The sequence below is a fragment of the Ips typographus genome, linkage group LG3 (assembly GCF_016097725.1).
Source record: "Ips typographus isolate SLU linkage group LG3, UJ_Ityp_2.0, whole genome shotgun sequence".
In the NCBI taxonomy this organism is placed as follows: Eukaryota; Metazoa; Arthropoda; class Insecta; order Coleoptera; family Curculionidae; genus Ips; species Ips typographus.
Genome location: NC_138424.1, coordinates 5,145,055 through 5,160,302, shown reverse-complemented (window position 1 = coordinate 5,160,302; position 15,248 = coordinate 5,145,055). Strand labels below are relative to the sequence as shown.

The window sequence follows — 15,248 nt, the reverse complement described above, 5'->3', positions numbered from 1 at the left end:
CCAATACCAGATCACACTAGTTTTTACCCACCCTGTAGATGTAGCTTAAACCCTTCAATAATTTATATGTTTTAGGTGAAATACCTGAGGAGCTTCCCAAAGCTAAAGGTAAACGAATCCAGGAGATCAAAGAATCTGTAACAATCGAGACTGTGATGTCTCAAAAACCAGTCGAAGAAGTCCCTCTACTTGAAGAACTCCCTGAAGAAGTTGAAGTTGTGGAAGAGATTGCAGAAGATGGCAAAAAGAAGAAGAAAATCATCAAGAAGAGAACAATCCGCAAACGTTTAGGTGGTACCTGCGAAGACACATTTATCGTCACCATAGAGGAAGAAGGTAAAGTACCTCAATCCACTGTCACTATTGAAGAAGTTCCAGACCAACCGGAAGAACTACCAAAACCCATAGTTGAAGAAGTAGCTTACATTGAAGAAATGCCTGAAGAAGTTATACAAACTGAAGTTGAAACACCTGAAGGAACAAAAAAGAAAACCTTCAAGAAGCGCATAATCAAAAAGCGACGTGGCAGCAAAGTAGAATCAACTGAAATTTTCACTGTACAAGAAGAAGGTAAGCCCCAAGAAACCTCAGTAGTTATACATGACGTCACTGAAGAAGACATCAAACCCATTGACACTGAAGCGGTTGAACCAGTTTATATTGAAGAACTGCCAGAAGAAGTAACAGTAGAAGAAGTAAAGAGCCGCTGGGGCCCTAAGAAGAAAACCATCAAAAAGCGAGTTATCAAAAAACGAAAGGGTGACAAGGAAGAAGAAACCCACATCGTCACTGTGGAAGAAGAAGGCAAAAAACCCATAACCACTGTCACTGTCAACGAAATCCCTGCAGAAGACGTCAAACCATTGCCAGAAATTAAACCAGATGAAGCTGTTTCCATTGAAGAGGAGCCAGAACAAGTAATTGTCACCACAGTAGACACTCTGGAAGGTCCTAAGAAGAAGATAATAAAAAAGAAAGTGTTCAGAAAAAAGAAGGGCGACAAAGAAGAAGAAACTGAAATCCTGACAGTTGAGGAAGAAGGCAAAGCCCCTGAAGTTTCAGTCGTCGTCAAGGAAGTTGAAGAAGTAAAAGTAACGAAAAAAGTCAAAAAATCAAAGAAAATCCAGGAAGCTAAACCGGAAGTTACACCAGAAGGATACCTTTATGTACCCACCTTAGATGAAGAGAAAACAAAACCTGAGGGCGTGGAAGACATGATCCACATGGAGTTTTTGAAGAAAGCACTAGCAAAGCAGCTACCACAATTCAAAGCCCCTGAAGAGGAGGAAGAAGAAGAGGAAGAAACAGTAACCGGGAAAAGAAAGGTCAAGAAAATAATCAAAAAGAAAAAACAAAAAGTACAAGACCTAGAAATTGAACAGCCACTCATAGCTGAAGAATTACCTGAAGAAATTAAAGTCGTAGAAAGTCTAAGTGAAGAAGGAATACCTGAAAGAAAGGTGATTAAAAAACGCGTCATCAAAAAGCGTAAAGGATCAAAAGACGAAATTACCACCATCCAAACGGTTGAGGAAGAACACAAAGCTCCCCAAACCACTATAACAATTGAAGAACTTGAAGCACCAGAAAGTGAAGAAGTTGAACCAGACCGACTGGTTATAGTGGAAGAAATACCGGAAATAATTGAGGTAGGCACCAAGAAAACCATTAAAAAGAAGATCATTAAAAGGCGACGTGGCAGCAAGCAGGAAAACACTGAGGTAATAGTAGTTGAAGAAGAAGGCAAACTACCGCAAGTTACAGTAACTGTAGAAGAAACAGACTTTCCTGAAGAAATTGTGAAGAAGCTCCCAGAAGTTGAAGAACAACCGGTAGTTATTGTGGAAGAAACTCCAGAACAAGTGCAAGTTTACGAAGATGACAAGCACAAAAAGATCATCAAAAAGAAAGTCACAAAAACTCGTAAAGGTGACAAGCAGGAAACTAAAAAAGTGTTCACTATAGAAGAAGAAGGTAAGAAATCTATCACTTCTACTATCATAGAACAAGTGGATCTTCCCGAAGAAGTTCTGGAAGAACTTATAGTTCCATCAGTAAAACAAGAGAAACCAGTTTTCATTGAAGACCTTCTTCACAAAGTCAACATCATTGAAGTCTCGACTAAAGAAGGCCCTAAAAAGAAGATCATTAAAAAGAAGGTTACAACAAAAGACGAAGTTGAAGAACACAAGGTAACTGAAGAAGAAGAAGTACAACCACAAATAGCTGAAGAACTTCCAGAAGAAATCCACGTTCTACCAGAAGAAGACCATAAGATTGTCAAGAAACGCACTATCAGAACTAGAAAAGGTAGCAAACATGAAGTGACTCAAATCTTCAGTGTTGAAGAAGAAGGTAAAGAACCGAAAACTTCAGTAGTAATTGAAGAAATAGACTATCCACAAGAAATTGCAGATGACCTTCCTGATATTCTGCCAGAACATACCGTACTTGTGGAAGATGTTCCAGAATACTTGGATTCAACTACTCATGAAGTCACCACTAAAAAGAAGATTATTAAAAAACGTAAAGGTGGTAAACAGGAAACAACTGAAATACTGGTAACCGAAGAAAAAGGCAAACAACCACATACTTCGGTGGTAATTGAAGAAATTGAAACACCTGAAGATATAGTTTTGGAGTCCTTACCTGACATTCAAGACGATCAAGAAAGTATCATCATAGAAGAACTACCAGAGGAAGTGTCTTGCACTGATGACATGAAGGTAATCAAGAAGCGAGTAACCAAGAAACGTAAAGGAAGCAAGCAAGAAACCACCGAAGTAGTAACATTATTTGAATCTGGCAAGAAACCTCAATCTTCCGTAGTAATTGAAGAAATTGACATACCTGATGACATAATGGAGGAGCTTGTAGTGCCAACCGTTACAACAACCAAACCCGCCTTTGTTGAAGAAATTGAAGATGACAAAGTACAAATTGTTGAGACCGATGTCGTCGAAACTCCACGTAAAAAGATCGTTAAGAAGAAAGTCACCAAAAAGACTCCAGAAGCAATTCCTGAAGAACCACTGCTTGCTGAAGAATATCCTGAAGAAATTCAAGTTTTGGACGAAGGAAAGAAAGTCGTCAAGAAGAGGGTTATCAAAACAAGGAAAGGTGATAAAGAAGAAGTAACTCAGATTGTAACCGTTGAAGAAGTAGGCAAAAAACCACAAACGTCTGTTGTAATTGAAGAAAGAGAACTACCTTCCGATAAACTTGAATTCCAACCTGAACCAACTCTCGTTGAGGTCACACCCGAAGAAGTTGAAGAAATAGAAGAACAAACTCCACAGGGTCCCAAGAAGGTTATAGTGAAGAAGAAAATTATCAAGAAACGTAAGGGCGACAAAGAAGAATCAACTGAAATAATCGTCAGGGAGGAAGAAGGAAAGAAACCTCAAACTACCATCACCATCGAAGAAGAAACCATTCCAGAAGAAGTTGTTTCAATATTACCTTCTGCTGACGAGCCTATTATAATTCAAGAGTTGCCGGAAGAAGTTGAATTTCAAGACACGAAGACAATCAAGAAGAAGATTACTAAAAAGCGAAAGGGAAGCAAGCAGGAAACTATTTTGACAGTGACAGTAGAAGAACAAGGCAAGAAACCTGAAACCACAGTGACAATTGAAGAAATTGACATTCCTGATGATGTGATTGAAGACCTAGCATTACCATCTGTAGAAACCAAAGCGCCACTCTTCATTGAAGATATTCCTGATCAAAAAGTAGACGTGACCGAAACGGTAACTGAAGAAGGCCCCAGGAAAAGGATCATCAAAAAGAAGATCGTCAGAAAACAACATAAAGAAGTCGAAGAAGAAAGACCGCAATCTCCGGTGTTTACACTAGAAGAAGAAGAGGTAGTCACGGTTACAGAGCTTCCTGAAGAAATTGAGATTTTCGAAGACGAAAGCGGTCCAAAGAAGATCACTAAAAAACGCACAATTAAAAAGCGCAAAGGCGACAAAGAAGAAATCACTCATATTGTTACTCAGGAAGAGGTTGGAAAACCATCAGAAACTACAGTGACCATAGAAGAAGTGGAAGCACCAGAAGAAGAATTACCCGAACAACCAGTGTATATTGAGGAACTGCCAGAGGAAGTCATTGTAGAAGAAACAGCAAGCAGATGGGGACCTAAGAAAAAAACCACTAAAAAACGTACAATCCGGAAGCAACAAGGTGACAAACAAGAAGACACTTATATAGTTACAGTGCAGGAAGAAGGCAAACAACCTCAAACCTCAATTGTGGTGGAAGAAAGAACCATTCCTTTAGACTTAGTACCACCGAAGCCTCAACAACCCAGGGAAGAAATAACTGAGCTTCCGGAAGAAGTTAAAGTTATCGAAACCATAACTCCAGAAGGTAAAAAGAAACAGAAGATCAAGACTAGAGTTATTAAAAAGAAGAAAGATGGCAAACAAGAACAAACTGAAATCGTGACAGTGGAAGAAGAAGGAAAGAAGCCTCAAACCACAGTTACCATAATTGAAGATGACCTTCCTGAAGGTGTGGTCAAAGGAGCCGCACCTCTTCAACCTCAAGAAGCAACAACCACATACATCCATGAGCTACCAGAAGAAATTGAAGAACAAGAGATCATCGACGAAACTGGACGTCCTAGAAAGAAGATCACAAGGAGACGAGTGATTAAAAAACCAAAAGGCGAAAAAGAAGAAGTAACTGAAATTACTGTTACTGAAGAAGAAGGTAAACCTCCACAAACCACTGTAACTGTAGAAGAAGTTCCTATAGAGGAAGACAAAGCGCCGCGTAAAAAGATTGTAAAGAAGAAGGAGAAGATTGAGAAACCTAAAAAGTTAAGACGCGAAATGTCTGTGTTGATGCCACTTGAAGTAAAGCAAATCAAATTCGAGAAAGTGAAGATCATTGATGCTAAAGATGCGCCACTTTTTGGTGAAGTCAAATTGCGCAAGCCTAAAACTGCTCAAAAGAAAGATACAGCAACAAAAGTGCAAATTCCCAGACTGAAGAGCAGAATTCAACACGTTACTTTCCCACCAACAACTGAATCTGAACAACTACCAAGAATATCAATATTGGAACCAGTTTATAGAGATAATGGGGTACTGTCTAGGAACATTAAAGAAGCAGAGAAAGTTCCAAAAACCAAGAGACGTCGTCTAAGGGATAAAGATGTACATAACAAACATTTGGAAGAACTTGATCTTGAACTGGACGACTTAAAGAAGAAAGAACTAGAAAAAGTCGGTGACGAATATAAATACGAAAAGAAACCACGCAAAAAGTCTGTTGTTCCTGAAGAACCACAACCAATTAAAGTTGGTAAAGGCAAAGTTGAACAGCCTGAAGAAGTTGAAGAAACTGTAAAACTCAAAAAGATTCCTGAGAAGCCTGAAGTTGGTGAGGAACAACCAGAACTTAAAGCCGTGAAGAAACCTTCCACTCCCAAGACCAAAGGCAAGAAAGCGCCCGAAGAAGATAGCGAAAGAATCAAATTTGAACCATTCGATATTGACCATGAGGGTCCTGAGCTAGAAAAATACGAACCAACACAACCTGAAGAGGAAGAACCTGAAGAGACTACTCCTGCAAAGGTGAAAGTCCCGAAGAAGAAGAAAGTTAAACCTCAACCTGAGACTGAAGAAACTGTCATTCAGTTGGGAGTGCCCAAGCCAGTGGAAGAAGAAGAACAACCTGAAATTTCTGTGAAATATAAGCGCAAGCCCAAACCTCCTACAGAAGAAGAAGAAATCAAACTTAAACCTCATCGTAAAGAAACTGAAGATCAAGAGTATACTGTTGAAGTCGATAGAGTCATGAAGCATGATACTATCGTTACAATGGAGGGTCCTGACATTGAAATGGAAATTCAACCAGGAGATGACACGGAAAAAACTAAAGTCAAAAAGGTCAAGAAGATTAAGAAGAAGGGCGTCAAACTGGATACAGAAATTGAAGAAATCACTCCTCAGGAAGCTACGGTTGAAGAGCTGCCAGAAGAACCGGCTGAAGAAGAACTACCTAAACCTCAACTGCCTGAAAAAATTGCCCCTGAAGAAAAGGTTGAGGAAGAAGAAGTACCACAAGGTGAACTGCCTGTAGAAGAAGAAGAAAAAACTAAAATAATTAAGAAGAAGAAGATAATCAGAAAGAAAGTTGGTAAAGATGAAGTGGAGGAACAACCTGAAGAAGAACAACCCATTGAGGAAACTAAAGTTATTCCCGAAGAACCGGAAGTGACAAAACCAAAGAAGATTAAAAAGAAGACGCCTGAGGAAGAAAAGCCTGCTGAAGAAGGAGATCGCAAAGAAAAACCTAAAAAGGACATTCCGGAGGAAAAACCTGAAGAAGTTGCTCCTAAAAAGCCTAAAAGGGTAATTCCACCTAAGGAAGTGAAGAAAGACAAAATACCCAGGTTGAAGAGCCGAATTGTCCACATTCCATTCCCACCCGCAAATGAAGCGCAAAAGATACCAACAATCACCGAATTACCTCCAGTATATCGCGACAACGGTACAGTATCAAGAAATCTGGAAGAAGCTGCCAAGTTACCCAAGAAGAAGAAGATCAGAATCAAGGATTACGAAAGAGATCTTAAAGACTTGGAAAAGCTTGATTTAGAAGTGGAGGACTTAAAAAAGAAGGAACTCGAAACTTTGGATAAGGATCTTTACAAAAAACCCAAAAAGGTTAAGGAAGCCAAGCCTCTAGAAGAGAAGGAACTTAAGTTGGGTAAAGGCAAACTACCTGAACAACCACCAGATGAAGAAGGTGTAACTTTGAAGAAAGTACCTAAAGACAAACCTGAAGAAATCTCTACTGAAGAAAAACCCATCAAACCTAAAAAGAAAGACCAAGTTCCTAAAGTTCCAAAGAAAGAAGACGAAGAAGTAAAGGTTCCACCATTTGAACCCTACGACATTGACAGGGAATCACCGGAGTTAGAGTCACTTGAATTGCCTCAACCTGAGGAAGAAGAAGAATTACCTAAAGGCACTGAAAAGCCCAAGAAAATCAAAAAGAAAAAGCCTAAGGATGTTCCTGAAACTATTGAACAGCAACTACAACCAGGTGTTCCAAAGCCAAAAGAAGAAGAAGAGGTACCTGAAATCAAATTGGCGAAGAAGCAAAAACCAAAACCACCTGAAGAAGGAGAAGAGGTGAAACTCAAACCACATCGAAAGGAAGAGACTGAAGAAGTTTTCAAAGTTGGTGGAGACACCGTAATGAAACACGACAGCATTGTAACGTTTGAAGGACCCGACATTGAAATGGAAATTGAATTTCCACCAGATGAGGAAAAACCCAAAACTAAAAAGAAGATCATAAAGAAAATCAAGAAGAAGAAGGAAGGTTTGGGAGTGGAAGAAGAGGAGTTGCAACCTGAGGAAGTTCAAGTTGAAGAAATTGAAGAAGAAGCAGTAGAGGAACTCCCTCAGGAAGAAATAGTTCCTGAAGTACCCACTGAAGAAGAAGTCAAAGAAAAACCTAAGAAAAAGGTGACCAAGAAGGTCAAAAAGCCTGAAGAAGTTCCAAAAGAAGTAGAATCTACCTTAAAACCAGTCAAATTCCCTATCAGGCGTATTGCAGCTCAGAAACCTCAAATTCCAATTATAACTGAGATCAAACCTGAGTTTGCTGAAATAAAACTGAAAAAGGTTAAACCCAGTAAAAAGGCTCCGATTGAAGAAGTCACAGTACCGAAGATAAGGCTGAAGAGTAAGCTTGAAAGACTTGACTTCCCACCTTTTGGAGAAAAAGAACAAAAACCAGTGATCACCGAATTGGAACCAGTCTACAGAGATAATGGTGTGCTCTCCAGAAACGTTGATGAAGCCACAAAAGTTAAACCTAAAAAGAAGAAGCTTGTTACCAGAATTAAAGAACTGGAGAAGATTGACAAAGAGTTTGAAGATTTGAAGAAGCCACTAGAAGAAGTGGATGACGCTTACAAAAAAAGAAAAGCGAAGCCCAAAAAAGAGAAACTCATTCCAATCAAGATTGTCCTGATTGAGCACAAACCTCAGCGACCAAAAGTAATTGATTTAACACCTCAAACTGTTAATCTAGCAGAGATAAAACTGAAGAAACAGAAACCAACTGGCGCTAAGGAACCTCAACATATGGTGGTACCAAAACTACGTCTCAAGAGCAGAATAGTTTGGGTAGACTTCCCACCAATGAGCGAAGTACTGCAGCCTTTGGATGTCACTGATATTGGAGCTGTAAGAGATAACGGAATTATATCAAGAAATATTGAAGAAGCAGAGAAAATCAAAAAGACCAAACGCAGGAAGCTTAAAGATGTAGAAAAAGACGTAAAGTCTTTAGAAAAACTTGATATAGAATTTGAAGAATTAAAGAAGCAGGAACCTGAAAAAGTTGACGAAGCCTTCAAATATGAACGACCTGCCAAGAAGGTTCCTGAAGAAGAAGAAGCTGTACCGGTTGTACTTAAAATTGGAAAAGGCAAAATGCCTCCTGCTGAAGAAGAAGAACAACCAGTTAAACTAAAGAAGATTCCTGAGAAAGGTATTGAAGAAAAAGTTGAAGAGAAAGTCAAGCTGAAGAAGAAGGATATCGAAACGAAGAAACCAGAAGAAAAGCTTCCTGAGAAAACCGTTGAACGACCTGTTCTTGAACCTTTTGATATTCCCCAAGAAGACATCGAATTACCTGAGTATGAAGCTCCAGAATATCCCGAGGAAGAAAAAGAGAAACCTGGAAAAGAAAAGCCCAAATATAAGAAAAAGAAGAAGGACAAGCCGGAACCTGAAACTGAAGAAGCAGTACTAAAGAAAGGAGTACCCAAGAAAGAAGTTCCAGAAGAAGAAGAAGAGGTAGTCATGAAAGCTCCAAGAAAACCTCCACCTACTGAAGAAAAAGAAGAAATTAAACTTAAACCTCACAGAAAGGAGCAGGAAGATGAAGAATTCAAAGTATTAGGTGACACTGTAATGAAACATGACACTATAGTAACATTCGAAGGTCCCGACATTGAAATGGAATTATCTCCTGAAAAGGATGAAGACAAAGAGAAACCCAAAAAGAAAAAAGTCATTAAGAAAGTCAAACGAAAGGGCTCCACAGCTGAAGTCCAGGAGGAAGAAATAGACAAGCTTGAACCCACTGTAGTGGAAGCCGTTGAAGAACAAATACCAGAAGAAAAGCAACCTGAAGAAGCTGTAGTAGTTGAGGAAATACCTGAGAAACCTCTAGCTGAAAAGGAAGAAGTTAAAGAAGAAGAAGTCCCTGAAGTACTGATCAGCAAGAAGAAGATCATCAAGAAAAAACCGAAAGAAAAGCCTCAACCAGACGAACAGGAAGATATCCCAGTACCAGAAGAGCGTGAAGAAGTCGACGAAGAAACTGAAACTGTAACTAAAACTATAAAACGGCGAATTCCCAAACCGAAACCTGAAAAACCAGACGAAACCGCTGAAGTGCCAGTGGAACCAACATCAGAAGAAGAAATTAAAGAAGAACCTGCTGAAATCAAACCCAAAGAAAAGAAGGTGCCTGTGCAAAAACCTGATGAGGAAAAACCTGAAACTAAAGTGAAGAAAACGAAGAGGCCTATACCGAAACCTGAAGAAAAAAGAGACAAAATACCTCGACTGAAGAGTAGAATCACTCATATACCTTTTCCTCCTGAAAATGAGGCAAAACGTTTACCGAAAATTACAGAACTAGAACCGGTGGTCAGAGATAATGGAATTATTTCCAGAAATATTGAAGAAGCGGCTAAACTCAAAAAACCTAAACGCAAGAAGCCTAAAGATATTGACAAGGAGCTGACGGACTTGGAAAAACTTGACTTAGAATACGAAGATGAAAAGAAGAAAGACCTGGAGAAGGTTGATGATGCGTTCAAGTATGAAAAGAAACCCAAAGAAAAACCTGAACAGCCTGAAGAAAAGAAAGGACTGAAGATAGGTAAAGGCAAAGTTCCTGAAAAGCCTGAAGATGAAGATACCGTAACTTTGAAGAAAACTCCTAAAGCTCCTGAAGAGCCAGAAGAATTCACTCCAGAAACAAAGAAAGAAAAGAAACCTGAAAAGAAAAAGGTAATAAAGAAGAAAGAACAACCGGACGAAGGCTTCCCACCATTCGAACCCACTGACATTCCAGACATAGAAACTGAAAGACTGGAATTAGAAAAACCAGATTATCCAGAAGAAGAAAAGGAAGAACCGGAAGAAGTCAAAGTACCGTACAAGAAAAAGAAGAAGGTCAAACCTGAAGAAACTCCGGAAGAAACTGCCCTTACTTTTGCACCTCCGAAAAAACCTGAAGATGAAGAACCTCAAGAGATCACAAGGAAATACAAGCAAAAACCAAAACCGGAAGAAGAAACCGAAACTCCTAAACTAAAACCATTCGAAAAACCTCAGGAAGAAGAGGAGGGAGAGAAGCCTGACCTTATTAAGCCAACCGAAATTCCAGTGCCTGTGGAGGAAAAGAAGAAAAAGAAGATTCCTAAAAAATCTGAAGAAAAGAAAAAACCTGAAGCTCTTGGCCTAAGGCTGAAGAGCAGAATAGTTCATGTGGAATTCCCTCCCGTTAGTGAAGCCTATCAGGTACCTTTAGTAACTCCATTACAACCGGTGATCAAGGATAATGCAATAATTTCTCGAAATGTGGAGGAGGCTGCTAAACTGAAACCCAAGAAGAAAAAGGTTCCTAAAGAAGGCAAGTTGGATGATCTTGAAAAGTTGGATCAAGAGTTAGAAGAACTCAAGAAAGGTCGAGAAAAAGTGGATGATGAGTTTAGAAAACGTCCTAAAAAGCCTAAAAAGGAGAATCTGGTTCCAATTCCAATAGTTACAGTAGAGGTAAAGCCTCAAAAGGCTAAAGTAATTGACCTCACTCCTGAAGTAGTGAATTTGGCTGAAATTAAACTGAAGAAGTCTCCAAAGAAACCTGACCTCACTGAACCCACCGAACTGAAACTACCAAAACTAAAATTGAAGAGCAGGATTAACTGGGTTGATTTTCCCCCTATGAACGAGGTTTTACAACCGTTGCAACTCACTGAAATCGGTGCTGTACGTGAGAACGGAATAATCTCTAGAAGCGTCGAAGAAGCAGAGAAGATCAAGAAAAAGCCTAAGATAAAGAAGTTCAAGGATGTCGAAAAAGAACTCACAGAGCTTGAGAAGCTGGACCTTGAAGTTGAAGAACTAAAAAAGAAGAAGCCTGAAGAAGTGGATGCAGTCTTCAAATATCAAAGAAAACCCAAAGAGAAACCTGAGGAAGAAGTGGCTGAACCAGTTACAATTAAGATTACCAAGAAAAAGAAAGAACCTGAAAAGGAAGAAGAAGCTGACACAGTCACTTTAAAGAAACGGCCACAAAAGAAAGAAGAAGAATCTCCAGAAGATGTGGTTAAAATTAAACCAATACCCAAAGAAGATACGGAAGTTTCCGGCAAAGAACCTAAAGGAGGCGTGAAAGGTCCAGAACTAGAACCATTCGATTATCCTCATGAAGATACTGAACTAGATAAATACGAACGCACTAGTCCAGAACGTGAAGAAAAGGACAAACCTAAAAAGAAGAAAAGTAAAGTCAAACCTGAAAAAACTGAGAAACCTCCTCCAGAAACTGAAGAAATAACTTTGATTAAAGGAGTTCCCAAACCTTCAGGAGAAGAAACTGAAGAAGAAGTTACAAAGAAAGCACCACGTAAACCTAAACCAGAGGAACAACCTGAAGAGTTTAAACTTCGTCCAATCAAGCGACCTGAAGAAGAAGAACAAGAGGAAGTAGTAACAATAGCTCAGCCACAGAAACCTGAAGACACTAAAGAAATTCTTCCCAAACCTGATGACGAAATCGACTTTGCTCCAATTATTGACGATGACTTGAAGAAGAAAAAGAAGAAAACTAAACCGAAGAAGGAGGTGCCGGAAGAAAAGCCAGTGGCTGAAATAAAAGAAGAAGTTGTACCAAAAGAAGAACCCGAGGAAGAAGAACCTGTAGAAGCTATTTTCAAACCTAAACCTAAACCGAAAGTTGAAGAAGAAGAAGCACCAGCAGTTAAACTTGTGCTCAAAAAACCAGAACCTGTAGAACCAGATGAAGTTGAAGCTGAGGTTATTGTGGTGAAGAAACCGTCTAAACCCGTAGAAGAAGAAGAAGCCGTTGAGGCTCAAATTATCATTCAACCCAAAGTAAAAGAAGAAGAAATTATTGAGGAGAAGACTATAATAAAAAAGAAGAAAGGTAAGAAACCCATACCAAAAGAAGAAACTGTAGAAGCCACAGTGGAGAAGGTTGAACCTATTTCTGTGGAAGAATTACCCCAAGAAGAGAAACCTGAAGAAGTGCCAGAAGTTGTACAAAAGGAAGGCGTAACTATTGAAGAAATTACAACTGAAGAAGTACCTGAAACAACGCCCAGTCCGTACATCCCGCAAGCATTACCAATTGTCGAAGAACCAAAGGAAGAGGAACCTGTACCTGAAAAACCTCAGGCAGAAAAAGAAATAGTTGAAATACAAGAAGAAGTGGTCACTATTAAAAAGAAGACCAAAAAGCCTAAAGAAAAACCAGCTGAAACTCCACAAGAAGAAGAAGTAATAGAAAGCGTTGTTCTGAAGAAGAAACCGAAGAAAGAAGTCCCTGCAGAAGAAGTAGAAGCTGAAGTGACAATTCCAAAGCCTCAAGAATCAATCACTGAAGTTACAGAAGAAGTCCTCATTAAAGAAGCAGAGCAGCCAACTAAACCCCAAGAACCACTAGACACATCAGCTGAGTTTACTGTAATCCAGGAAGCTCCAGAAGAAAAACCTATAGAAACAGAAACTGAAGAAGTCGTGGTTAAAAAGAAGAAACCTAAGAAACCCAAGAAGGAAGAAGAGCAGCCTGAAGAAGCTGAAGTTACTGTTAAACCGCCTCAACCCGAAGAAAAAGTAGAAGAAGAGGTGAGTACAATCATTGTGCCGCCTGAAAAAGTTGAGGAGCAACCACCAGAAGAGGTTGAGCTTGTAGTAAAGAAACCAGAAATTATTGAAGAAGCTCCTAAGGAAGAGGAAGAAGTCACAGTGTCGTTGAAGCCCAAACGCAAGAAAACACCGAAGATACCTGAAGAAGAAGCAGAAGCTGCAGTGACAATTAAGAAACCAGAACCCGAAGACGAAGTCACAGTACCATCAGAGGAAGCGGCTTCTATCACCATTAAGAAAGAATCCAAAGTGCCAGAAGAAACTGGAGAGGCTGAAGTCGTTATTAGAAAACTTGAAATTGAAGAGAAACCTGAAGAAGAGGAAAAACCTGAAGAAGTGATCATTCAACCTACACCGAAAGTCAAGGAAGCTGAAACTGAAGTGAAAATCCCGAAGAAGAAAAAGAAGAAACCTGATGCTGGTGAAGATGAAGTAACAGTAAAGAAGCCTGTACCTGTTGTTGAAGAAGTGGAAGAAACCATTACACCTAAACCTGAAAAGCCACCGGTTGAAGAAGAAGCTCCTGCAGAAATAACGATCAAAAAACCTGTCGTTGAAGAAAAGGAAGCTCCCAAAGAAGAGGAAGAAGTGACAGTGTCTTTAAAACCTAAACCCAAGAAAACACCTAAAAAAGCTGAAGAAGCAGAAACCGAAGCTGCTGTAACAATTAAGAAACCAACTCCAGAGGAAGAAGTTACAATTCCTTCAGAAGAAGCAGCTACCATTACTATAAAGAAGGAGCCTAAACAACCTGAAGAAACTGCGGCTGATGAAGTTGTCATAAAGAAATTGGCAATTGAAGAAAAACCGGAAGACGAAGAGGTTGTTATCAAACCTACACCAGAAACTGAAGAAATCCAAACCGATGTAAAGATTCCGAAGAAGAAAAAGAAAAAGCCAGATGCAGGTGAAGATGAAGTAACCGTCAAGAAACATGTACCAGTTCCTGAAGAAGAAGTCGTAACTGTAAAACCACCCATCAAAGAGGAAGAAGCGGAAGCCGAAATTGTAATTCCTCCTAAAGAACAGAAGGTACCTGAAGAAGGCGAAGATCAGGTCACAGTAAAGAAACTTGTTCCGGTGGAACAGGAAGAGGTTGAAGAGGAAGTTGTCGTAAAGCCCAAACCTCAAGAGGAGGAAGTACAACAAGAAGTGAAAATACCCAAGAAAAAGAAGGCTCCAGCTGAAGAAGGTGAGGATGAAGTAACAATAAAGAAACACGTTCCTGTATTTGAAGAGGAAGAAGAAACGGAAGTATCCCTGAAGCCACAGCCTAAAGATGAAGAAGCTGAAGTTGTAGTCAAAAAACCAAAGAAAGCTCCTAAAAAGGTTGATGAAGGAGAGGATGAGATTACTATTAAGAAACATGTTCCTGTTGAGGAAAAAGAAAAGCCTGAAGATGAGGTTGAAGAAAGTGTGACAATAAAGAAACCTTCAGAAGATGAGGCCGAAGAAACCTTCAAACAAAAGAAGAAAACCAAACCGCCAACCGAAGAAGGCGAAGACGAAGTTTCTGTAAAGAAATACGTGCCTGTTGAACCACAGCCTGAGGAAGAAGAAGAACCAGAAGCAGTTTTCATAAAGAAACCTCCTAAACCTGAAGAACAGCCTGAAGAAGTTGAAGCTGAAGTTAGTATCCCCAAACCTAAAGTTGAAGAAGAACAAGAGGTTGAGGTCAAGATTAAAAAGAAGACTCCTAAAACCAAGCCACCTACCGAAGATGAAGCTGCTGATGAACTGACAGTGAAAAAACTTAAACCAGTTAGGAAACCTTCAGTACCTGAAGAAGAAGAAGTCAAGGAAGAAGAAATCCCATCAGTGACTTTCAGACCAAGAGTATCCAAAACTAAAGAAGATGTGGAACAAGAGTTCCGTATCTCTTTGGATTCATACGCCGAAGAAGAAATCAGCTTGTCCTCGAAGATCAAATTGAAAAAACCAAAACGTCAACTAACCTTTGGCGAAGAAGCGGCTGAAGAATCTTTAAGGATTATTGAAGAAGTGGAAAGCGAAGGACCTGCAATTGAAGAAATCATCGACGAGGGAAGCGACGCTGAAGAACTCCCTTCAGACGATGAAGAAATTTCGGAAAACTTCCATATCGCCTTTAAAAAGAAGGTGCCAAGAAAATACTCTGTGGTTCATGAAGATGAAGAAGACGTTAGCTTGAGTTTGAAGAAACCCTACAAAATGGGAGATGATTACGAAGCTACAGAGATTGAGTTCAAAGTCAAACCAAAGAGGAAAGATTCAGTATCTTTGTCTGGTAAGTGGTTGAGTGTTCCGTGAAGATACAGAGTG

At 39.6% G+C, this 15,248-nt stretch overlaps 1 protein-coding gene across 1 annotated transcript in view; it reads left to right on the top strand.

Annotated features, from left to right (window-relative positions):
* Positions 1-15,248, top strand: part of LOC145725983 (uncharacterized) — a 191,245-nt gene that overhangs the window by 168,054 nt on the left and 7,943 nt on the right. Inside the window, exon 80 of the mRNA XM_081974908.1 lies at positions 76-15,213. Within this exon, the coding sequence (XP_081831034.1) occupies positions 76-15,213 (15,138 nt within the window). The remainder of the gene's footprint in view (positions 1-75; positions 15,214-15,248) is intronic.